Source organism: Engystomops pustulosus, chromosome 9 (genome assembly GCF_040894005.1).
Source record: "Engystomops pustulosus chromosome 9, aEngPut4.maternal, whole genome shotgun sequence".
NCBI lineage: Eukaryota > Metazoa > Chordata > Amphibia > Anura > Leptodactylidae > Engystomops > Engystomops pustulosus.
The window spans coordinates 57,414,873-57,440,259 of NC_092419.1; the positions used below are offsets into that span (position 1 = coordinate 57,414,873).

At 39.4% G+C, this 25,387-nt stretch overlaps 1 protein-coding gene across 5 annotated transcripts in view; it reads right to left on the bottom strand.

The window, feature by feature from the left end:
* The window catches only part of DRP2 (dystrophin related protein 2), a 206,713-nt gene that overhangs the window by 125,868 nt on the left and 55,458 nt on the right, over positions 1-25,387 (bottom strand). For 4 of the 5 annotated variants that reach the window (XM_072123744.1, XM_072123748.1, XM_072123746.1 and 1 more), the window contains exons 2-3: positions 19,079-19,162; positions 4,420-4,576 (exon numbers count right to left, since the gene is read on the bottom strand). In XM_072123744.1, the coding sequence (XP_071979845.1) occupies positions 4,420-4,576; positions 19,079-19,125 (204 nt within the window). In that variant the 5' untranslated portion in view covers positions 19,126-19,162. Of the gene's footprint in view, positions 1-4,419; positions 4,577-19,078; positions 19,163-19,310; positions 19,483-25,387 lie in introns of those variants that run through there. The other variant, XM_072123745.1, reaches the window with a different exon arrangement.

Below are 25,387 nucleotides of genomic sequence, written 5' to 3' on the forward strand. Positions count from 1 at the left end.
AGGGTGCTCTTAGAACTGGCATGTGGAGACTTAAAGCCATCTTGTAGGTCATACTTGGTGTTAAGGGGGCTACCTTTCAAGGTAGCAAATGGAGGCATTGTTTTCCATTCAACACCTTGGAAAACATTTTTGCATACTTCCTAGAATTCCTTAGTGGAGCATCTATGGATTTAAGTCTCCACACGCCTTTAAGGTGGCCTTAATTGGCAATCTCTCCATAAGGAGAACACCTACTGTCTGACTCTAGTCAACAGCCTCTCACACAGCCAATCCAGTTCCCTACGCTGTACTGAGGATTCCCAACCAGGTTGAAACAGTGTTGTCTATAGTTGGGAGTCTGTTCCTTCTGGAATAGATATACTGGTTTGGCTTAATCCCACACCATATCTTTAGACTTCTTGTAGGTCATACTTGGTGTTAAGGGGGCTGCCAAGGTAGCAAAAGGAGGCATTGTTTTCCATTTAACAACTTGGAAAATGTTTTTGCATACTTCCCAGAATTCCCTAGTGGAGCATCTGTGGCTTTAAGTCTCCACATGCCATTAAGGTGGCCTTAATTGGCAATCTCTCCATAAGGAGAACACCTACTGTCTGACCTTAGAACTGCAAGGAAGCCTAAGCTATTGTATATCTGCTTTAGGTCAGTCATTGGTGATCCATACACCTTATAAAGAAGTCAAACTGTTCTTTGTATGTGTCTATTTGTGAGAACCGTCTTATTCTTGGAAAATTCATGAACGAAAGTGTTTATGACTTTTTATCATGCCATGGCATCCTACTTGAACAGTTGGTGGAGGGGGAGGGAAGGAAGTTATGTACACTTTATGCATTAAGGAATGTGTGTTTGGTCTGGGTTTTACTATGTACAAAAACTGAAAAATGCTTTAATAAAAATGTTTGATTCAAAATAAAAAACTGTTATGGTCATTATACAGTTAGTCTAAACTCACAGAAAGATTACAAGCTAACATAAATAATATGTCTGCTTTATGTTGACATTAATTTTTTTACGTTATTTATTTTATTGGGATGTTAGGAGGCTTACAAAACAATCAGCAATTTCACGATTTTCACACAAATTTAAGATTCTATTATTTTAGAGGTCTATTCATATTTATAGGGATTTTAAAACTTCTATTTTTTAAAAACCCTCCACACAGTAACACATTTTTAAATGACACCCATCAAACTATTTAAAACAGCCCTTTAACCCCTTCCCGACATTTGACGTCATACTACTGCATCGCGGGAGGTGCGTTCCCACAAAATGCAGTAGTATAACATCAACCTTCTGCGGTTATGAATATATTATAGCTGACACCCGCCTCTAACACCCGCTATCGGGTCCACATAAAGTAGACATTCGTGAATTTTAGTTATTACGTTTTTTTTGCTGTTATGACTCTGTGTGGAAAAAGTAAAACATTCTGAAATTCGAAAATCAACAATTTTTCCAGATTTTCATCAAATATCTGATTTTCTCATAAATAAATGCAATACATACGACCAAAATTTTCAACTAACATGAAGTACAATGTGTCACGAGAAAACAATTTTAAAATCACTTGGATATGTTAAAGCGTTTCAAAGTTATAACCATTTATAGTGACACAGGGCAGTGTCAGGAAGGTGAAAAGTGGCTTCGGCGTTAAAGGGTTAAGCATCAAATATCAAATAAAATAAAATGGAGGTTCTATAAGGAATTTTACAATTTTGACAATAAAATGGTTAATTGGCCCTAATATTTACAAATTCATGGAGGATAAAATGAGAAAACCTTAGATTTTTTTGTGCAATTTCTCTCACATATGGCAATACCCCACATGTGGATATAAATCACTTTATGTACCCATAATAGAATAGGCAGAATAGAATGAGCGATATCACACTTTTGGAGGCCAAATTTTGCTGAAACTAATTTCAGGTGCTATGTGGCATTTGCCTAAAAAGTGACCCCATTTGAAAATGAACCCTTCAAGGAGCATAGTAACAGTATTTTAGGGTTGCTACAACCCATTGATTACATTTTATTAACTTTTTTGTCGGAATGCAAAAAAAAAAAAAATCTATTTTTTTACTTTTATTTTTTGTGTTATTCACCGTATAGCATAGATACTATGTTATTTGTGTTCTATGGGTCAGTGCGATTATGTCAATATCCCATTTATATAGCTTTTTAATGTTTAAATAATTTTGCAGAATAAAAGCGCATTTGGAGAGAAAAATCACTTGATTTTGCATTCGTCATCGTCTACTTGGTGCAACATTTTCCTTTTTTTGTTGACTGAGTTCAATTAGGGCAAATTTTTTGTGGACTGAGTTTTACTTTTTATTGGAATCATTGTGATGACAATTTGATTCCTTTTTAAAGCTTTTTTTTAGTTAGATGCTCAAAAATCCAATTTTAGGGGCATTACTTATCTAATTATTTTTTTTTTTTTACGATATTCACCATACAGTTTTAGTAATGGTTTTATGTTACTGTATGGGTTGCCACGGAAACAGCAATACCATAAATGTGTGAATTGTTTGGTGATTTTTACTCTTTTATTATATGTCAGAGGTTTATAATAGATGTGGCATTTAGGGGACTTTATTTGTAAAAATGTTTATATCTTTTTTTTAAAATTTTTACTCTGGGACTTGGACATGACATTAAACTAATACACCACAATACTGATGTATGGCAGTGTATAAGAGTAGCAGCCTATGCAGATGCAAAGGCTAACATGCATATGGTCAGAAACATTGTCAGAACGAAGAATCTTACAGCACTAGAGGGATCATAAAGTGTCTGCTTAAAGAGTCCCCTCTGGAATTTTACATTGTCCATCACTGAGTTACAGGAGCTAAAACAGCAATAGAGCTGAATAAAAATGTAAAGTAAGGGGCTTAAAAATTAGCTTTATTGTGTAAACTAGGGGATTAAAATTTGAGAATTTTATTTCATGGGCAAACCCCTTTAAGGACATCCAACTTACAGGCAACCTTTAATTATAGACAGACCTCCCTGCCCACTCTGACCTCTGGTGAATCTGTATTGGTGCTTTACTTTAGTCTCAGCCTTCAGATCAGTCCCAGAACACCTCTAAGTTCTCTGTAAGGAAATTTTATTGATAATCCTTGTTCCCATGACAGCATAAAATGTAGAAAAAAAATTTCTATCGTCACAGGGACTTTTTTTTCTGGAGTTAAAATTATAACATATATCTGTTTCAACTTACATACAAATTCAACTTAAGTACAAACCTAAAATACCTAGCTTGTATGTAACTCAGAAAAGTTACAGAAAAGTTATAAAATTTTCCAATATACTTTCTGTATCAATTCTTCACGGTTTTCTACATCTCAACTTGTTGTCTGCTTGCTGTCATGTAACAGGAAGCTTCATTGTTTACTTCCTGTATATAAACACTGCTCCATGGCCATGTGATGTCACACAGGTGCCTGGCTCCTTATAACACACACAGAGTGATGCCGTGTGATGCTAACAAGCCATGCACTGTGCACTAAAATTTTTGACCTCTTTATAACCTCTGTTAGGTCTAATTCAAACAATTTTGAGGGTCCCCCATAGGCGGCAATATGCGCACAGAGCGATACAGTGCCGCACACATGTGGTACCGTACCGCTCCGTACATGTGGAAAAGACAGAACATCACCCTCCTCCTTCTCTCCGGCACGCTGGACGTATCGGGGATACGTTCCTCTGAATTCGCCCTTATTCTGATACTGTCTCCTTCAAGATTGCTATCAATATTTATAGAACAAATAATAAACAATGTTCTATAAAGAAACAGCTAGAAAGATAGATTCAAATATAAGACTACTACAGATATCTATGCCCAGGCCAAGATTATTTGAACTATATCTGGCACAAGTGATAGTATTGTGATGGTTCACAGGAGGCTTCACCTCTTCCTGGACCTGCCCAAAAAAGAAGCAAATTCTATTCTATATAGGCGGTCCCCTACTTAAGAACCCTCGACTTACATACGACCCCTAGTTACAAACGGACCCCTGGATATTGGTAATTTATTGTACTTTAGTCCTAGGCTACAATAAACAGCTGTAACAGTTATCAAATGTGTCTGTAATGAAGATTTAGGGTTAATATTTATTCTTATGACAACCTTATTAAAATCCAATTGTCACAGAGGTCAAAAAAGTTCTGGCTGGGATTACAATGATAAAATATACAGTTCTGACTTGCATACAAATTCAACTTAAGAACAAACCTACAGACCCTATCTTGTATGTAACCCGGGGACTGCCTGTACTGTAAAGATGCACCATAGGTTTAAAAAGAGTTTAGCAAGGGAGATGTGTTCTCTGAGGGTTTTCCTACACTTAAATATGGAATCTGTCTGTGTTTTTTCCTTCTGACAGGATTCCTTTACATGAGGATCAAGTTACTCACCAAATGTTTATCCTTGGCTTGCTCCACCATTGAGAAGTCACCTCGCAAGGGAAGTTGTGCCGACAAATCTTCATCTTTTTGTCCTAACCAGTCAATGATCTCCTGGAGTGGAGGCTGCAACTTGAGGGTAGGATCTGAAAATGCTTCCAGACGTGCCCTAAAGAGAAATAGTGGGAAATATGTTCAATTTATATAGGAAACAATAATGTAACGTAAATAACTGACCTGGATTCGAAAAGCCATAACTTCAGGGAGGGGTTGTTTTCTGTGGTACAGGTTGCACTTCAAAGAGGCATTATTTAACCCCATACAGCTCAATTTTTCAGAACTGTGTCACTATATGCAGTTATAACTGTAAAACACTTTAACCCCTAGGCGCACCAGGACGTTATAGTACGTCCCCGGGGCTAGATGCTTAGCGCACGGGGACGTTCTATAACGTCCTGCTTCTGGCACCGGCTCACGAACGGAGCCGGTACCAGAAGCAGCGGCTGTCAGCTGTCTAGTACAGCTGACAGCCTGCGCTAACACCCGCGATCGGAGCTGGCTCCGATCGCGGGTGTTAACCCCTTACACGCCGCGGTCAAACATGACCGCGGCGTGTAAGGGTGTTTGCGCTGTGGATCGGATCCCCCGTGCCAGTTACCGGGGGATCCGATCCACTTCTGGGCAGCTCCGAGGACTGGCATGTGCCCCGGAGCTGCCCGGTCTCCATGGCAGTCAGACCCCTTCCGGGTCTGACTGTAAACTGTCTGAGCATGCGCAAGCTTGCTCAGACAGTTTACACTGCTCTACAATAAAATAGTATTGTAGAGCAGTGTATTGAACTTAAACCAGTGATCAGAGCATCACTGGTTCAAGTTCAAGTATGTATAAGTAAAAATATGCAAAAACACTTAACACTACACATTATAATAAATAAAAAATAAATACATAAAAATATAAGCCCCTAAAATGTGACTTTCCCGTAAAAACACTTAATAAAGTATAAAAAACACAAAAACACAAAAAACCCCGCATATTTGGTATTGCCGCGTCCGTAGCAATCTGTATAATAAAACAGAATCGTTACTGGACCTGCACGGTACACGCCGTACACGCCGTATTTTAATTAATAACCTATAAAAAAATGCTCTAAAAAGTAATTTAAAAAATGTTATGCACTCCAAAATAAGCCCACTAAAAAGAACAACTCTTCTCGCAAAAAATAAGCCCCTAACTAGATTTGTCAGCCGAAAAATAAAAAAGTTATGCATATGAAAAGATGATGATGCTAAAATGAACAAGATTTTCTCCAAATTGGTTTTTATTCAGTACAATTGAATAAAATACACAAAACCCCCACATATTTGGTATCCCTGCGTCCGTAACAATCTGCATAATAAAACAGAATCATTATTAGATCCGCAAAGTTAACCCCGTAAAAAACAAAACAAAAAAAAGCTCCAGAAAAAAGATCATTTTCAATTAATACCCTATAAAAATGCTCTAAAAAGGGATTTAAAAAATGTTATGCACTCTAAAATAAGACCACTAAAAAGAACAATCCTTCTCGCAAAAAATAAGCCCTTAAACAGATTTGTGAGGCGAAAAATAAAAAAGTTATGCATATGAAAGACGGTGATGCTGAAAGTAACAACATTTTTGCCAAATTACTTTTTATGCACTAAAAATGGGAAAAAAATAAAAAATCTATATAAATAAGGTCTTTTTGTAATCGTGGCGACCCATAGAATAAAAATAATATACTATTTTTATGGTATGGTAAACAGCCAAAAAAAAAAACCCATAAAAATCTTCCTGAAAAGTGATGATTTTCATTTCCTCCACCAACAAAGAGTTAATAAAATCTCACCAATTAGCCTATAGATTCCCCCAAATTACATACCAGAAAAGTGCATCTCATGTGGCAAAAGAAATAAGCCCCTATAGGTCCACATTAAAAAAAGAAAAATTATAGCCTGTACAATGTGACATAGCAAATCTGATCTGGATGGCGCCTCCTTCCCTTCTATGCCCGGCCGTGCGCCCATACAGCAGGTTACCACCACATATACAGTATCCGTGTACTCGGGAGAAATTGGGTAACAAACTTTGTGGAGCCTTTATTCATTTAATCCATTGTAAATGTTTAATTTTCCACCCAAAATGGGTGTATTGTGAAAAAATATTACAATTTGCAGACTGCACCTCCATTTTGTTTTAACCCCTATAAAACACGTAAAGCGTTAACAAACTTCTTAAAAGTGGTTTTTCATACGTTGAGGTGTGTAGTTTCCACAATGGGGTATTTTACGAGTCCCACTATTATTTAGGCCTCTCAGTGTCAATTAGAAGTTGAGCAGGTCCATCTAAATACAGGTTTTGGTGATTTTACAAAAAATGTGAAAAATGATACCTAAATTCTGAGCCTCATAACATTCTAGTAAAATATGTGGAATCTTAAAAAACCATGCCAACATAAAGCAGACATTTGGGAAATGTAAGTTATGAATTTATTTGGGAGCTATGACTATCTGCATCAAAAGTAGAGAATTTAGAACGTTGAAAATAAAGAATTTTTCCAAATTTTTGCCAAATTTAGTTTTTTTTCATAACTAAACACAAAAGATATCATCCAAATTTTTAAACTAATTTGAAGTACAATGTGTCACGAGAAAACAATCTCAAAATCCCCTGGATATCTCATAGCGTTCCAAAACTATAACCACTTATAGTGACACAGGTCAGATTTGAAGAATGGGGCCGCGTCCTTAAGGCCAAAATAGGCTGTGTCCCCTAGGGGTTAACTTACCCAGGTAGTTTCCTGACAATTTATTTATTAAAAACATTTTGAAATTTGGTGAAAACATTTTAAAATTAGTACTTGTTAAGGAGATCGCACTGGTTTCGGACTCCATCTTGACTTAAGAAATCCCAGAATAAGGGACTGTCCGCCAATTTTAGATAGAGCAGACATGTTCGCTAGCCACTGTCAAGTTAATGTCATGATTTAAACTTCATTTTTTGTAACCTGTTTGCTCGCCTGCCAACTGATTCCCTTTGACATTTAATGAGAAGCCAGTCTGTCCTTCATGCTGCATTATATTTTGGTTCTAGCATCAGCTTATCTGCTTCTTCTCAGGGAAATTAGTATAAACATGTCTGTGAACAAGGTCTATTAGCCTTTTCTGAGAAATGTGCTGGTAAATTCATTATGGCCAATAGCATTGCAGTATTCTATTGACGCCTCTTTGATGACTCTTCTGTCTGTGATATTATGCATTTGAGAGATTAAACGAGGGAGAAGATCTTTACATACACTAAGAGACTTGGTTTGTGTTCTAGCCCCAGGGCAGTCATGAAAAAGTTAATTTGAAAGTCACCTATACAACATGAAGGAATGTTTTGAGTCCTAGATAAAAATCTCTAACAGTACTTATGTGATTTTATTCTAATCAGACAGTTTGTCTAACCACCCGAATTGATTACTAATATTTACTGTATATTTTTAGATGTCGTAATCTTTATAAGGCTACATGCCACATTTACTAAGGGCTTTTCGCCAGTTGTTTGGTGGACTTTGCAGGTTCTATCTAGTCCAAACTGCTTGCGCAGGTACTTAAGAAGTGTCTGCACCATAAATGTGTCGCATGTGACCCTTTTATGCAGCAACTGCACTAGGCATCATGAAGCACAAATAAGGGGGTGTTCCGGTGCTCAGTCGGACCGTGCACCAGATTTAACATGCAAGTCCGACAAAAGTGTGTCGCACGCCCTATGTTAAAGATTGACCAGAAAAAAAGTGGTGCACTGTGTCGGGCCAGATCAGGGAGTGCCAGATCATGAAGAACGGGCGACAGAAATCATGAATGTGGCGCACCCTGCACTATACACAGGCAAGCCACACTTAGTGCAGTTTGAAGCCTGCTTAGTAAATGTGCCCCAATGTGAGCTAGGTGGCTGCACCACAGAAGACAGAGCATGACCTATTCCTGTCCTGATTTGCAGCGCTGCCACTTAGCTTCCAATGGAGAGGGGAGGGGGAGAGCTACAGTAGTGTACATGTAGCCTAAAACCTTAAACAATTACGGTACATTTACAAATATAAAAATAATATAATTTGCTAGTCCCATCTCTGACCTTTCCAACTACCATTACACACTAGGGACAAAAAAAAGCCAGAATATATCCTACATCTTTCTTACAATCAACGAATAGTTGAATAGTTCATGGGCTGCACATAACAATCGATTACAATAATGATACACTGACTGTGGAATCCACAGTCATGTGCATGAGCCCATAGAAACTAATGTGGATGCGCGGTAGGTGTTGAAAATATGGCTAGCACAAGTCCAAAATATGCATTTGTCTGCATGAGGGCTTAAAGATTATATCATTTGTCCCAACTGGGATTAATCATTGTCCTTTGGAGTATTGCTTTTAATCTCTCAAACATGGGTTCACTAGTCATTAACCTTAAGGATGCAGCCATTTTGTAGTTTAAGGCTCCATTTTTAGACATCTTTTGCTTTATATAGTTAAAACATTTGAACATTTTAACTTACCAACGTTATTTTAAGACTGTCTTCTTGTGGCACATTGTACTTCATGTCAGTGGTAAATTTTGATTGATTCCACTTAGTTATAAAAAAACTTTCGCCGTAAGAATGGTCTTGCGCCATTATTCTCTATGGAGCGGGAGCGAGCAGTGCTCACTTCACCTCCTCTCCAGCATGCCCGACACATGCCCGCCAGGCTGTAGCCATGTGGGTACACGTTCGTGTGTATGCACTCTTACTAATGGCTTACAAATGGAACAGCGATTTGCAGAGAGATTTCAAAATTGACTTTGAAATATATAAAATTAGAAACCTCTTATACATATACATCAATCGATTTTCAAATATGCACCCCTCAAACTGTTAATACCTGCGTTTACAAAGCTCGTTAACTGTTTGAGAGCTTCATAGTAACTAAACCAAAATGGAGGTGAAATTTAGAATATTCCTATTTTGTCGCTAATACGTTTATTTAGCCCTAAAAGTTACACTTTGACAAAAGGAAAAAACCCAGAGGAAAATAATGCTACCACTAAAGTGTGAAAATCACATATTTTTATTGTTGAGGCTTTGTGTTTCAAAGCCGGAACAGTTTCTTCATCAGGTCGTAAAAATAATATCAGCTATATAAGCAGTACCATAATATACATGTTAGGGCAACACTAAGTGCATGTAAAATGTAAGTGGGATTAACAAATAAGGATAAGGGTTGATTAATCATGGAGAATGACAAGATAAAGGTGGTAAGGGATATCTAAAAAGCAGAGAGGTTATCTGGTTATTAGTAAATAGAATAAAATGTAGTTGCTTACCAGGATACTGAGACTTAGTGGTGTTGGTAAGCCTTGGTAAGTGTTAATAGTCTCAAAGAATATAACATCTGGGGAGGAGAAGGATTGGATGGTGCACCTGCAGCATGGGGAAGCTGAGTTAGTCAGCAGGAAGAGACCTCTAGCGTGCTTTATTTGTATGGAGACTAAAGGTAAACGAGGGGGAAGAGTGAAGCAGTAATTTTAATGAATGGTAGAGGTTGGTAAGTTTTTGAGAGAAAAAAGAAAAAAAAAAAGAGAACTACTCTACTCGTGACTTTACTACTTTCTGCCTTCCCCTTTCTCCTGTTATATGCTAGGTTGGGGATTTTAAATTAAAATACCCTGGATGCCCTTTGGAGCCCTCTCAGTTGATCTTCTTCCCCTGCTTATTTCCCATCACCATATCACTTTCTTATCTTTTTTTACGAGTTTCTACTTATACAGTATATCTATAGGTCTATATGTAATATTCAATAAAGCTTTGGAATGAAAAAAGAGAGAACATATGGCTCACATATACACATAGGATCATGAGTTGATATAGCATATATAATAAAGTACATAAAACAAATGAAAAAGCAAAAGAGGCACACATATCTTTTGTTCAGGTCAGCTGCTCACTGGTGATCTCATTGGGGTGGTGAGAAACACCATTGGTTGCATTTGCAGGTAAAAAGTTAAAATGTTTCTACAATGTCATTCAGAGCCGCAGGGGTAAGGATCTCCAGCTTGAAGATACTATAGGTCTAATGCTGTTGAACTTTCTGGAAGTATTTGACAATGGATGCTGTAATTTGTTCAGTTGCCGTTGTTTACATAAGCTCAAAATTGCGTTAGTGTTTCAGGGCAAAATTGTGTGAGATGCTCTGTTTCAAAAAGAGGTTGGTGACCTTGAACCAGTGGCCATTCATTCTCATGTGTAGTGGTTGGATTGTGCTGCCAATGTACTGCAGGTTGCAAGGACATTCAAGCAGATAGATATTATGGTATAATCTGTGTTGCAATTAAGAGATTGTTTTATCGTGAAAAATTCTCCCAGCATTATCGAATTAAAGGTTTTTCTTCTATGCTGTACATTATGGCAGCATAAGCAGCGATGAGATCCACATTTGTATGTATACTAACACCTCTTCGTTTGTTAATCCCACTTTCATTTTACATGGAGCTAGTGTTTGTTTATGCTCTGTTTTGATTACATTTATCTTATTATTTATATGTTTACATACCAGAATGAATGTATTTCACAATACTGTTATATTATCATCATCTCTTTAGCACCACTTTTATTTAATACCTATATTTTTTTTTGAACATGTAAAATTGTTCCATTGCCCTAAAATGTATTTTGATTACTTTTTTATTCCTGTTTTTTTCCTATGGTAATTTTTTTGTAGCTGCTATTATTTTTATGGCCTGACAAAGATGCTGTTCTGGTGTTGAAATGTGTAGCCTGGACCCAGTTTTCCTCAAACATGATCAAGTACCTAATCAGAGAGGCCCCTGGCAAGTCCCCGCACAAAGGCTAGACAATGCAACCAGAAGTATTCCAGCCAATCATTAACTAGCTTTTTTCTCTTTTTTCCCCTCATTACATCTTATAATTTGTTATGCAAATTCTTCCATGTACAGAAACACCTCACATGTGAATGTTACTTGTTGTATGGGTGCACAGCGAGGAGCAGAAGGGAAGGAGGACCATGTAGCAGCCAATTTTGACCTATAATAATCTAACAAATTTTTTGCAGGATGAGATGCATTTTCACTGATATTATTTTGGGATGTGCAGTGGAATGGGCCCAAAGGGATGCTATCCTGTCTAAAGATGATCTTGAAAACCGACTGAAGTGAAACAACATCCGCTTGGTAGGGGTTCCTGAGAAAGTATAAGGTACTTAACCTGTGAACTGTACAAATTTAACAAGGACACTCTTACTCCGCTGTTTGCTGTGGAACAGGTCAATAGGGATTATACCTTTCCCGTAAGGAAACGATTCGAGGCTTACCTAAGTAAAAGTACTACAGTACAGAGACTCTGTAAAAATCTGAGATATGGATGAACTATAAATAAATGTAGAGAATATTTCCTGACTATTCAGCAGATGTACAAAGAGAATTCATAGATCTAAAATGCCTCCCACTTTTTTAATCTCCCTGAAGATGCTCTACACTGGCTTGACACGCATGAGCGACAATTATGAGATGACAGAAATAGAGATGGCTAAATGACGCTGGCTCAGCTAAGCTATCTTCTGAGGTCTGTTACTGATTTGGGAGTATGCTGCATGCTACGGCCAGGTTCTTCTTGTGGACAGCACTTTATCTCCGGGACAGTGGGGATTCATTACTTAAAGGGAACCTGTCACCACATTTTAACAAATACAGCTAGTGACAGGTTCCCATAGAGCCCTATTAACTGACACTCTTCTTTTAGCAAAGAATGTTTCCCTTACATCCACAGAAATCAACTTTATCTTATATTACCTGGAATCAGAGGCGGTGTGTCTGGCGCAGCAGGTCCCTCCAATCTACTCCTTTGCATGTCCTATGCCTCTTCTAACCTATTTATGGATAAACACCTTGGACACAGTGGGGTCCACACTATCGTCGGAATACCCAACAATTTCCGATGTGCGGCACATTTAGAAAGGGTTTACGGCGTACGCGATTGGATTTTGGTGCATCGGCACCCGGCTTTCACGCAACACAAATTAAGGGGGCGGACCGTCGGACGATCCAACAGATTCGGACAACGTAATTGATACAGGAGTGCACAAAAAGAAGGGAGAGCCAAACGGGTGCGCTTGTAACCGGAAACAAAATTAGATCTCCAAACTTGATGAAATTCACACTATTTATTGATATAACATAAAAGTCCAGTGGACTTTTATGTTACATCAATAAATAGTGTGAATTCCATCAAGTTTGGAGATCTAATTTTGTTTCCGGTTACAAGCGCACCCGTTTGGCTCTCCCTTCTTTTTGTGCACTCCTGTATCAATTACGTTACGGTGCCTTTGGGTTACCGGTTCTTGGGAAGAGAGTAGGAGTTGCTGCAGTAACCTCGGTTTACAACTAAGGACCTTCCTTTACCTCGATTGGATTCATTTATATACCGCTTACTAACAAGTGGTCATCAGGTGAGCACCCACTCTCTCACCTCAATCGATACTGACCTATCCTTACGTTATTACGCGAGGCGCCGTCCTCTTCCGTTGTCGTTTTTGTTTTCTTTCCTTCAGATTCGGACAACGCACAGGATTTAACAAAGCAATTTGTGTCACAAGACACTCACTTACAAGCACCGGAAAGAAGAAGGTGAACTCTGGCGGACCTCAGCGGGGAACTGGCAGATGCAGAAAATCGGGCGCACAAGCTATGTGAATCGCGCCAGATTTCCATCTTCGTCGGACCGTCCGGATCGAGGATTACGACAGGACCGGGTAAGTACATTTGCCCCAGTGTCTAGGGTGCCAGCTAAAGGTGGTCCTGGACTCCATCAACACCTTCCCCTGTCCAAGAGGGAGGGCTGTCCTGTCCAGGAACAGGTCGCACATATAGAGAAACAGTCACCTCTTTTGAATCATCAGAACACTGATATAGATGAGCTGAGATCCACAGAGGGATTAGATATACTTAGGGCCACGTGTGTGGTCTGGACCTATAGTATTACTATCTACTTACAAATTTTGCATTTCTGCAAACAAGGAGGTCCTTCGACCAATATTGGTAATGATTTTGTTAAAATATAACTTTTATTAATCGTTCATTTAAACCATGGGGAACATTTTCCCAGTGTGTAGAGACAATGGTGGGAGAAGATGTTGATTTTTCCTTTTGAGCAAGGAGAGGAATGTGAGGAATTGAGATGCACTACCTTTTTGTGTATAAGTTAGGGAGTTGTGAACCCACAGGTAGGTATTGGAGAGTTCTCTGTGTTGCACACAGGTGGGTATTGAAAGGTTCACTGTGCTAATTACACCCTTTTAGGGTAGTTAGGGGCTACACAATGTTGGATTTTACAGCAAGTCTTGACCACATTTGCATTAGGGTGAGTATGGACTGTTAGGAGTGCATGTCCACACTCAAAAGCTACCCCCTCACACTTCGGGGTGTTTAGACCATACAATTCCCTAGGCTGCAGTCACTTGCTGGGTGTACATAGTGTTATTGTCTTAGCCATGCGTAATGGTCTGCGGTGACCGCAGAATGGTCAGCGCTAAGTACTGGCTTTCTATTTGCAAACACACATAGAGTTCGCTCCCTTGGATGTTTTTCAATTGTTCATTCACTCACAAATTCACTCACACTCCTATTGCTGCTAATCTTGCTACTATTCATTGCCTCGGTTTTCTGGCATTACTAGCTATCTAATCCATTTCCTTGAACACCATTTAATCTAAAATTGGCACACATTCAAACAGCCCCCCCGACATGTTTCGCCATGAGATGGCGTCTTCAGGGGGTAACGGGGCTGATCTGAGGCTGTCAGCGTGCTCCCATCAGCTTTATAACTTTGGTTGGTGATGTCATGGGACGGGGGTGTGTTAGAGGTTGGCCAATAGGTTGCAACTACGTTGGGCTGTCATCACAGGTGTTGGACCACCTTTTTTTTTTTTTTTTTTTTGTGGTCTGCCTCTGCAATTGGTCCAAAGGATGTGTATGAGATTTGACATTTCATGTAGTTGACATGCAGTTAGCGACTGTGAGAGGCTTGCCTAAAAAGAAGGGTTTTAAGAGCACATTTGAAACTTTGGAGGTTGGATATTAGTCTTATAGTCTGGGAAAGGTCATTCTGGAAGATCAAAAAGCACGGGTTGGACGATAGACTGAGATAAGAAAAGAGATATAGGGAGCTGCAGCATTATTCAGAGCTTTGTGGATGAGGGATATTATTTGAAACTGAATTTGTAAGGAGACGGGCAGCTAGTGCAGTCACTGGCACAAACTGGAGGCTTCTGTGTAGCGTTTGGTCTAAAAGACAAGCCTGTTTAGTGAATGGAAGACCGAATAGTAGGGAGTTACAGTAGTCTAGATGAGAGTGAATCAGCAATTAGCATTTTAGAGGTTTCAATTGTCAGATATTTGATATATTGTCAGATGTTTGATTCTGGAGATGTTTCTGAAATGCATGCGGCAAGACCGAGCAAGAGATTGAATACACAGTGGAAAGCAGTGGTCGGAATTCAGCACAACCCTAAGACAGTGGGACTGCTGCCTCGGTGCTATAGTGATGCAGACCGAAATGAAGAAGTCATGGTTGGGTTGGTTAGTAGATGGTGAAAATAAGTTCTGTCTTAGATTAAGTTTCAAAAAGAGAGAGGACATGATGTTAGAGACAACAGTGAGAAATTCACAAGTGTTTTGGATTAAGGCAGGGGTGATGTTATGTCTAGAAGTATATAGTTTGGGTATCATCCGCATAGAAATTATACTGGAAACCAAATCTGCTGACGGTTTGTCCGATGGGGGCAGTATAGAGGGAAAAGAGAAGAGGACCCAAAAAAGAGCGCTGAGGAACCCCCAACACTGAGAGGAAGATGAGAAGACAATGGGGGTCAATTACTAAGGGCTCGATTCGCGGTTTCCCGACTTGAACTTACCTTCACTCAGCCATGCTCAGTGTATTCCAGTGCGTTCCGGGGAAATTCAGGGATGCAGCGCCACCTGATGGACGTCGGAGGAACTGCCTTAATAAATCCCGGCCGGACCCGAATCCAGCGCAGAGAACGCGCCACTGGATCGTGAATGGACCGGGTAAGTAAATCTGCCCCAATGATCCAGAAAAGAAGACACTGCAAGTGCGGTAAGAGCAGTTTTAGTGGAGTGCATAGTACGAAAATCAGATTGTACGGGGTTAAAGAGGGGTTTATCATTGCTTGAGATAAACGTGGGCATTCCTTTCGAGTTCCTTATTCCTCTAATCTATGCTAGAAGTGTAGATTTGTGCCATGTTAGCCATGGAGAGCAGAAGAAGAGTGAAGAAATCAAGCAATAACTTTTTGAGACTAATTGAGTATATTTGATGATGAGCTTTTGAAAATACTAGTTCTCTTCGCCAGAGATGATGTTATGCATGAAACAGAAAATTCACAGCATTTTATACACACAAGGCAGTGATCATCAAGGGTAGATAGAAAAAAAAAACTTTAAAACAACAGATTGATAAATGCATGGACATCTTATTTACTACAAGACGTCAATAAACATACTAAAAACTTATGAGGCAAGACAAGGCAGAGCCCTGGTTATCTGCATATGTGTCTCAAATAGATAACAGATAACATTACTTGCAGGGGATTCTGGTAACTCTGGATCAGTAGGTGCCCTTAAAATATCCTTATCTGATGACCGTTTAGTTAATAAGGTTTGAGCCCCTTCAGTGAGCTCTAGTCTTAGTGCCCCTGATCTATGCCCCAGGGTCCAGGGTGTAGCGAGCCCACACCTTTCGCTCCATGCCCAAGTAACTTATCAGTGAAGGGATAGACATTGTCAACATGCAGATTGTTCTTCCGCAAGTATTGCCCTGAGTCTATACGGTGAATAGTGTGTCTCATCCGAGTCACACCAAGTGCCCCAGATTCGTCCGAACTTATCTGGACAATTCCTGTGTTTGTAGAAGACTGCCTCATAGGGAAGCATTTGATTGATTTTTGCTTTCCACATTCGTATTGTTGGCATGTTGGGATCATACCACCGGAGTGCTATACATTTTCTTGCTATGATTAATGTTTCCTGCAAGAAAATGCAGTGATAATGCAGTCCAGTCTTCTTCTGATAAGACCCCCAGGAGGCACACCTCAGGTACACATGGGACCGTCAGGGTAATAAGTCTAGTGAGAAAATCTGTAATATGTTTCCAGAATCTTGCTATTGGGGTACATTCCCATATCATATGCATGAAGTCAGAGGAGCCACATCTAGGACAGGCAGTGGAATGTACTCGACCCATTTTCTGCATGTGGACCAGAGTGAGGTATGCCTGATGGAAAATATATAATTGTGTCATATGGTTATTTATGGGCGGGGACACTTTGGTGTGAGAAGATAATAATTCTGAGTCTCCTCCAAGGGTGAGTTGTTTCCATTTGTGCAAAGTGTGTGGTGGGCAATGCTCCTCCTTTTGCATAATCAGATGGGTGTGTAGAGCCGACAGAAAACCTTGTGGACCTTGAGTTCTGTATATTCCTATGAGTGGGTATTTAGATATCTGTGGTGGAGCATGTGTGAATTGTGATTCCAGGGCGTGCCAGAGTTGAAGGTACCTGTAAAACCTTCTCTGGTCCAGATCAAATTTTTCCTTTCATTTTAATATCAGATCGGTGAGATTTCATGAGCTGATAAAGTCTCTGGCATGTCTCCCCAGCATAAAGGCCTGTGGTTGGACACTGTTGACACATAATAAGGTATACCACATTAGAAGACCTGCAGGAAAACATCTCCTGCAGGGATCTGATGTACCTGATGTGATTTAGGTACAGGTACTTGGTCATCCGTGCGAATGTGCTGGCACATTTTACACCTGCTTTGCAGGCAAGGTGAGGTACACAAAGCTGCACATTTCTCCAGAGAGGACCACACTATGGAAGATTTGCAGATTATTATTTTAATGGGACATTTTAAGACACAGAGTGAAAGGATAAGCTAGAGCAATAAAACTGGAGTTTATGTTACACAAGAGCAATAGAGGGTATGGCCTAGTAGAAAAGCAGGGGTCTGTAGTTAATTTATTGTGGTCCCTGTAATGGTCTGTAAACCCAGAATAAGAACAAAATATTAGCAAAAATCCACCCTGTCAACCAAAAGAAAAAAGCTAATATAAATGTGGTATTGTCGTTATTAAAGTCACCGAGAATAAAGATCACATATTATTTTTGATGTAGTAAACGTACAATAAAAGTACAATAAAACGTACAATAAAAATCGTTAACAAAAAAATTGATTTTCTTTCCCTCCATTCATAAAAAGTGAAAAAAATCTCATCAATAAACTATTGACACCGCAAAATGAAATATTTTAAAACTGCCTCTCATCTTGCAAAAAATATGTAATCATAATAATAATTCTTTATTTATATAGCGCCTACAGATTACGCAGCGCTGCACAAAACATGACAAATTGGTCCCTGTCCCCAATGGGGCTCACAATCTAAACAACCTACCAGTATGTTTTTTTGGAGTGTGGGAAGAACCCACCGGAGGACCCAGAGGAAACCCACGCTAACACGGAGAGAACATACAAACTCTTTGCATATGTTGACTTGGGACTAGCACCCAGGTCCCCAGCACTGCAAGGCAGAAGTGCTACCCACTAAGCCACCGTGCTGCCCTTATGTCTTCATTAACATAAAATTTACATTTTATAACTTGTATAATATGATAAAGCAAATCAAGCAAAGCTCAAAGATACTTTTGGTCATTTACTCCATTGTGAATGTCATCATTGATAATTTGTGATCCAAATAAAGTATGAGTTCTATTTCACACTTTAATTTTTTAACCTGTGAAACACTGTAGTTTCTATAATGGGGTAAATAATGGTGTTTTACTATTATTTCAGCCTCTCAAATTCACTTAAAAGTTGAGTTTTTCTCCCAAAACTTAAGTTTTGGCAATTTAAATGAAAATGTCAATTATTGAAGCTAAGTTCTAATCCTTATAGCATCCAAGAAAAACGAGAGGATGCTAAAAATACAAACATAAAGCAGCCTTTCAGTAAATGTTAGTTATTTCAAAAGTTATTTGGGTAGTATAACTATCTGCCTGGAAAACAGAAAAATAAGAATTCTTCAAAATTACCCCAAAGTTTAGGGTTTTTTTTGCTCATAACTAAACGCAAAACATATCACCCAAATTTTCCAACTGTCTTGAAGTACAAAGTGTCAGAAGCAATCAATCTCAAAATCACCTGGATATGTTACAGCATTCCAAATTATTGTGACACATCTCAAATTTTAAAAATTGGGCATGATCAGGAAGGTGAAAACTTGCTTTGGCGGGAAGGGGTTAAAAATGCATCAAATTAATTTAACATTATGTGACTTATAAATCTGATGCCAACTGCAGCAAACCTGACATTAAAAATACACGTATTAACATGTAACTAAAATGCCTTATGTATGTGCTAAAAGTGAATACCTTACACTCATTTTTAGAACATAATATTTATGTAGCAGCTATGTTATAGAAATTGTTGTAACTGTCTAACCCAGCCTTTCACTCTTCAAAGTATACAGTGATATGCACAGGTTTTTAGCAGCAAGGTTATCATGGCACATTGAGATAATTTAATGGACTTTAGAAATACCTTAGGCTGTGAGATCTCTTCTTTATTTCATTCCAGCAGATGTTCATGTTTTGAGATGAGTTTTTTCTGCTCAGAATTTAGGAACTGGAAAAGAAAATAGAAATTGGATTGAAATCGGAAGAATGATGCAACAGATGGTGACAGACAGATTGAATTAGCAACTGAATTAAACACTTCTTAAAATATTGTTTTATTAATGTAGAAGGATGCCTCCCTAGAAGATAAATCTCACCTGGGCTGTAAATTGAAGTATAAGACATTCCAAGGATTAAATAATGAGTAGGAAGATTTGAAAATGCTTGTAAAGATGGAGCTGAAAACAAAATGTAATATGACTGAAAGAATGTATATTAAATATTAAAATAAAAGGTAGAATAGAGGATAGAAAAGGTACGGGGAGAAGAGTGAGAAAAGAACTGTCTCAAAAGTGCATAGATACCCCACGTCCACTCCTCCTCCCTAAGGAATGTCATTTGGGGGACTGTAACTCTTGTGCCCTTTCCTAAAGAAACCAAGCTTTGTCTGTGATACATTCCAGTCACTCCCCAATGTTATCTCCCATATTAAGAGTACGTGTTTATAGGGTAAGGGTTAGAGAGAATGAGAGAAATGTATCCATTACACAATAGTAACCCCAATCCCTGCTATCACAACCCCAGTATCAAAATATTACTGTAATCTTTTCACTTAATAGATATACAGCATGAACAAATTAGGGCTGGAATAATGATCATCTAACATTATTCTGGTTTCTCTTTGTCTTTTTTTGTAGTTTGTCTGAGAAATATTAAAATGAGACTGTTATTGGGTTTTTTTTTGCCTACCTCTGGATACACACAGTAGGATTCATGTATACAGTATATTATATATCAGTTTGTGCATTTGTGCACAGCGCTGTGGACCAATCAATTGAAGAAAGTCTGGGAAAGCCAAGTTTTCAGAGTTGTGCTGCTGCCTCAGTGTGAAATGGACGATCACTATTAGGTGTCTCAGTAGATTTATTTGAAAGAGCAAGATGAAAACCATTTTCGACATCTGAATGAGGTCGGATATTCTTCAGGTGATGAGCCTGAATCTTTGTGCCTGCATAGTTATTGTCATCTAAAAGGAGAAGCAAAAGGGCAGTTTTCTTGATCCTTTAATAAAATCCACGAAGGCACCTAATTTTGGTTTGTTGCTCTCCACCTATAAGAGAACCCATACCAGTTTTAGGTTATCAGCTTATTAAGAGGTGTTGTCTAGGATGGAAATCTTTATGGGGGGTCCCAAGTGGTATAGAAAAATTCAACCGAATCCTTTTGTCTGGTCCAGCGCTTTGCCTCGTGTTATGCAGGCCTCTAGGGTAAAGCTGAGTTCATGTGGCATTTGAATTGTGTTTTGAAATGCAATTGAGACACAACAGGGAATAGTTACTCCCAATCACACATGTCTTTACACCTAATTGCATGCGATAGGGAACAAGCACCACAACTTTTGCACGTAAAAAATACAAATCATGTGGTGCTTGTTCCCGTCTAAATACTTATTCAATAAGTCTTTGCGTTGAAATTGAACTTTAAAATGCAATTAAAACAGAAGATAAACTGGGAAAGTGGGGTGTGGCTTAACCGCTGAGCGTAATGGTAGTGTGAGACCGGCACTCTGCAGAAATAAGCTCAAAAAGTGACAATATACAGGCTTCCAGAGTGTCAGACTGGTACCAGACTACCAGTATCGATGTCCCAACCTCCCATGACTTAGTATTGAGCAAAAAGAAAACTCTGCAGCATCGCCTTCCTCCGGTAGCGCACCTAACTAGTTATCGTCCCTCTGCCAGAGTGAGAGACCCAGCAACCCTCCGACACCATAACAAGCTATACCTCTGGTGGAGGCTACTGCTGGTCATTTTATTGAGTGGAGGCTGCTGCTGGTCATTTTATTGAGTGGAGGCTGCTGCCACTGTATCTAATCGCTTCTGGTTAACCAGCTGCTGCCTCATTTGCTGATGTTTGGCTGTTGTCTGTTGCATACCAGCGTACATTTCATTTCATGCTTTGGAAATATGCATACGCCATTTTGACTAACTGATATGTATGTTGTTTATTTTTCTTATCATTAATAAACTCCCTTTAATGTGAAAAAAAACTGTGGTTGTGTAGAGATAACTAGGATCTGCGCACAGGGCAGGGGTTGTAAGACTAATTTATTAAAGAGGAGGATTTTATAGAAGTCTTTTATTCATGTAATATATAACTTGTATACAATTTCAATTAGGATATTCACATGTAAAAAAATGTGCTTCAACCTGATTCTTGACTTTACATGAAATCTACCTTGGTCAAAATCTATTTAGCTTTATTTACAGTTTCTAGACTTATATCTAGAGATATGTAAATAGATTTTGACCAAGGTGGATTTCATGTAAAGTCAATTGTCAGGGTGAAGCATACTGTTTTACATGTTAATACCCTGATTGATTGTATACCAGTTATATATAACATGAATAAAAGACTTCTACAGAATCCTCCTCTTGAATAAATTAGTCTCACAACCTCTGTCCTGTGCGCAGTTCCTAGGATCTGTGCAGGCATTTGTGTAGGTTGTTAACGTAGGAAGAGTTTTTCGATCTGGAATTTGTGACACTTGTAGTGTTTATCATTCACTGTGCTCCTCCTGTATTTTCCACAGCTCACACCTACAACTAAGGGCAAGGAGGTTTGCAACTTTAAAACTTAACTTTAGAAAAAAAATCTCTCAAATTATTATTTTTTTAAGGTTATAAATATTAAAAAAATCAAATAACTCCTCTTTCCTCAGAACATACTAACAAAGCCCTTTCCCAAACCACCATTGAGGGAGCTGCCAAGGTGGACAGAGCTAGGATGAGAAGATGAACACTAGGGCCCCACTCAGTATCCAGAAGTCATGTATAGTCATAGTATATAAGGCTGGAAGGAGACTCAAGTCCATCAAGTCCAACCTTCAAGAATTAAATAAATGTTTTATCCCCATAACCCGTGATATTTTTTCTCTCCAGAAAGTCATCCAGGCCTCTCTTGAACATGTACATAGAGTCGGCCATAACAACCTCCTGCGGCAGAGAGTTCCATAGTCTCACTGCTCTTACAGTAAAGAACCTTTGTCTATGGTGATGGTAGAATCGCCTCTCCTCTAGGCGTAGAGGGTGCCCCCTTGTCCTGGTCACAGGCCTAGGTATAAAAAGATCTTTGGAGAGATCCTTGTACTGTCCATTCAGGTATTTGTACATTGTAATGAGGTCTCCCCTCAGTCGTCTTTTTTCTAAACTGAATAATCCCAAATTTTGTAATCTGTCATTGTATTCTAGTCCCCCCATTCCCCTAATAATCCTGGTTGCTCTCCTCTGCACCCGTTCCAGCTCTACTATATCCTTTTTATACACTGGTGCCCAAAACTGTACACAATATTCCATGTGTGGTCTGACCAGGGATTTGTATAAGGGCAGAACTATGTCTTTATCATGAGAATCTATTCCTCTCTTGATACATCCCATTATTTTATTTGCTTTAGCAGCAGCCGCCTGGCTCTGGTCACTAAAATTAAGTTTACCATCCACCAATACGCCCAAGTCCTTTTCAGCTTCAGTTTTACTAAGTAATTGACCGTTTAGAACATAATTATACTTTTTGTTTCCATGGCCCAAGTGCATAACTTTACATTTATCTACATTAAACCTCATCATCCATTTCTCTGCCCATCCCTCAAGCTTCCACAAATCCCTCTGTAATGCTAAACTATCGACCTCAGTATTTATTACTTTACACAGCTTAGTATCATCTGCAAATATTGAAACTTGACTGTGTAAACCCACTACAAGGTCATTAATAAAAATATTAAAAAGAAGTGGCCCCAATACTGACCCCTGTGGCACTCCACTGGTAACATCAACCCAATCTGAGAATGTGCCATTAATGACTACCCTCTGTTTTCTATCACTAAGCCAATTACTTACCCAGATACACAGATTTTCTCCTATTCCCAGCAGTCTCATTTTATATACCAACCTTTTATGTGGCACGGTGTCAAATGCCTTTGAAAAGTCCAGATATACAACATCCACAGCGTCCCCCAGATCCAGTCTTGAACTTACCTCCTCGTAGAAACCAATCAGATTAGTCTGACAGGACCGATCTCTCATAAACCCATGCTGACGCTGGGTTATAAGGTTGTGCACAGTGAGATACTCCAGGATAGCATCTCTAATAAACCCCTCAAATATTTTCCCCACCACAGCAGTTAGACTCACGGGTCTGTAGTTTCCAGGATCGCTATTTGATCCTTTTTTGTATATTGGTACCACATTTGCTATGCGCCATTCCTGTGGAACATAACCAGTCCTCAGTGAATCTTCAAATATTAAAAATAACGGTCTGTCTATCACCGTACATAATTCATGCAGAACCCGGGGGTGTATGCCATCTGGCCCAGGTGATTTATCTATCTTAGTGGTTGCGAGGCGGCGCCGTACCTCTTCCTGGGTTAAACTGTTGACATTATAAAAAGAATTTACATTATTCCTCATTGTGTCTTCCACCAGGGGATTTTCCTGGGTAAAGACAGTTGAGAAGGCGACATTCAGTAGATTGGCCCTTTCCTCATCTCCTTCCACCATGACCCCCATGTTATTTCTAAGGGGACCCACACTCTCTGTTTTTAATTTCTTATCATTTATATACTTGAAAAATAATTTGGGATTATTTTTGCTCTCCCTGGCAATATTTCTCTCAGTCTCTATTTTTGCGGCCTTTATCTGCTTTTTACAGGATTTATTTTTCTCTCTATAATCCTGTAATGCCTCATCGCTACCTTCACGTTTTAGCACCTTAAACGCTTTATCTTTCTCGCTTATTGCTTTCCTTACAAGACTAGTTAGCCACATAGGCTTTTTCTTGTTCCTTTTATGCTTTTTCCCATAAGGTATGTGTTTCTCACAGGACTTTTTCAGAATATATGAGAAAAAGTCCCATTTTGGGGGGGGGCTTTTGTCTTTGAGAGTTAAGTTATCCCAGTCTATGCCGTTAAGGTCTTCCCTTAGTTGATGAAAATTTGCCCTCCTGAAGTTTAGAGTGTTGGTTGCCCCTTCACTAACGTGCTTAGTAAAGCGTAATACAAAATCAATGATATTATGATCACTATTCCCCAGGTTCCCCCCAACCTGTAGTTTTGATACCCTATCAGGTCTGTTGGTAAGGATAAGGTCCAGCAGTGCCCCCCCTCTTGTTGGCTCCAGGACTAGTTGCGACAGGTAATTGTCTTTTGTTGTTGACAAGAACCTGCAGGTTTCTGCCCCCCAGTCAATATCTGGGTAATTGAAGTCCCCCATGATAAGTACTTCACCATGCTTTGAAGCCGCATCCATTTCACGTATCAGCATTTCCTCTGCTGCCTCCATTATATTTGGAGCCTTATAACAAACCCCTAGTAATATTTTATTATTCTTTTTCCCTCCTCTTATCTCCACCCATAGGGACTCCACATTTGCGTTACTGATGTCATCTCGCAAGACGGGCTTGAGGCAAGAATTCACATATAAACAAACCCCTCCCCCTTTTTTATTTATACGATCCTTTCTAAAAAGACTATAACCATCTATAGTAACAGCCCAGTCATAGCTACTGTCCAGCCATGTCTCGCTGATACCCACTATATCATATTTCCGTTCCAACATCAAGAGTTCCAGTTCCTCCATTTTGTTTGTGAGGCTTCTGGCATTTGTGTACATACACTTTATATGGTTTTCCCTGTCCGTATTCCTTTTGTCCTTATTCCCCAATCTCATTCCAGCCCCCCTTCCTCCCCCATGGACTATGACTCTTCCCAGCTCTCTATGTACACCGTCTATTTGTCCTGCACAAGTGTAGTTGCCCTCCCCCCAGGTCTCTAGTTTAAACACTCCTCCAACCTTCTAGCCATTTTTTCCCCTAAAACAGCGCCCCCCTCCCCATTGAGGTGCAGCCCATCCCTACTGTAGAGCCTGTAGCCGACAGAAAAGTCAGCCCAGTTCTCCATGAACCCAAACCCCTCCTTCCTACACCAACTTTTGAGCCACTTATTTACCTCCTTGATCTCCCGCTGCCTTTCTGGTGTGGCACGTGGTACAGGCAGTATTTCGGAGAAAATTACCTTTGAGGTCCTTGCCCTGAGCTTATGGCCTAAATCTCTGAAATCATTTTTAAGGACCTTCCACCTACCTGTTACTTTGTCATTAGTGCCAATGTGGACCATGACCGCTGGTTCCTCACCAGCCCCTCCCAGTAATCCGTCAACCCGATCCGCAACATGCCGAACCCG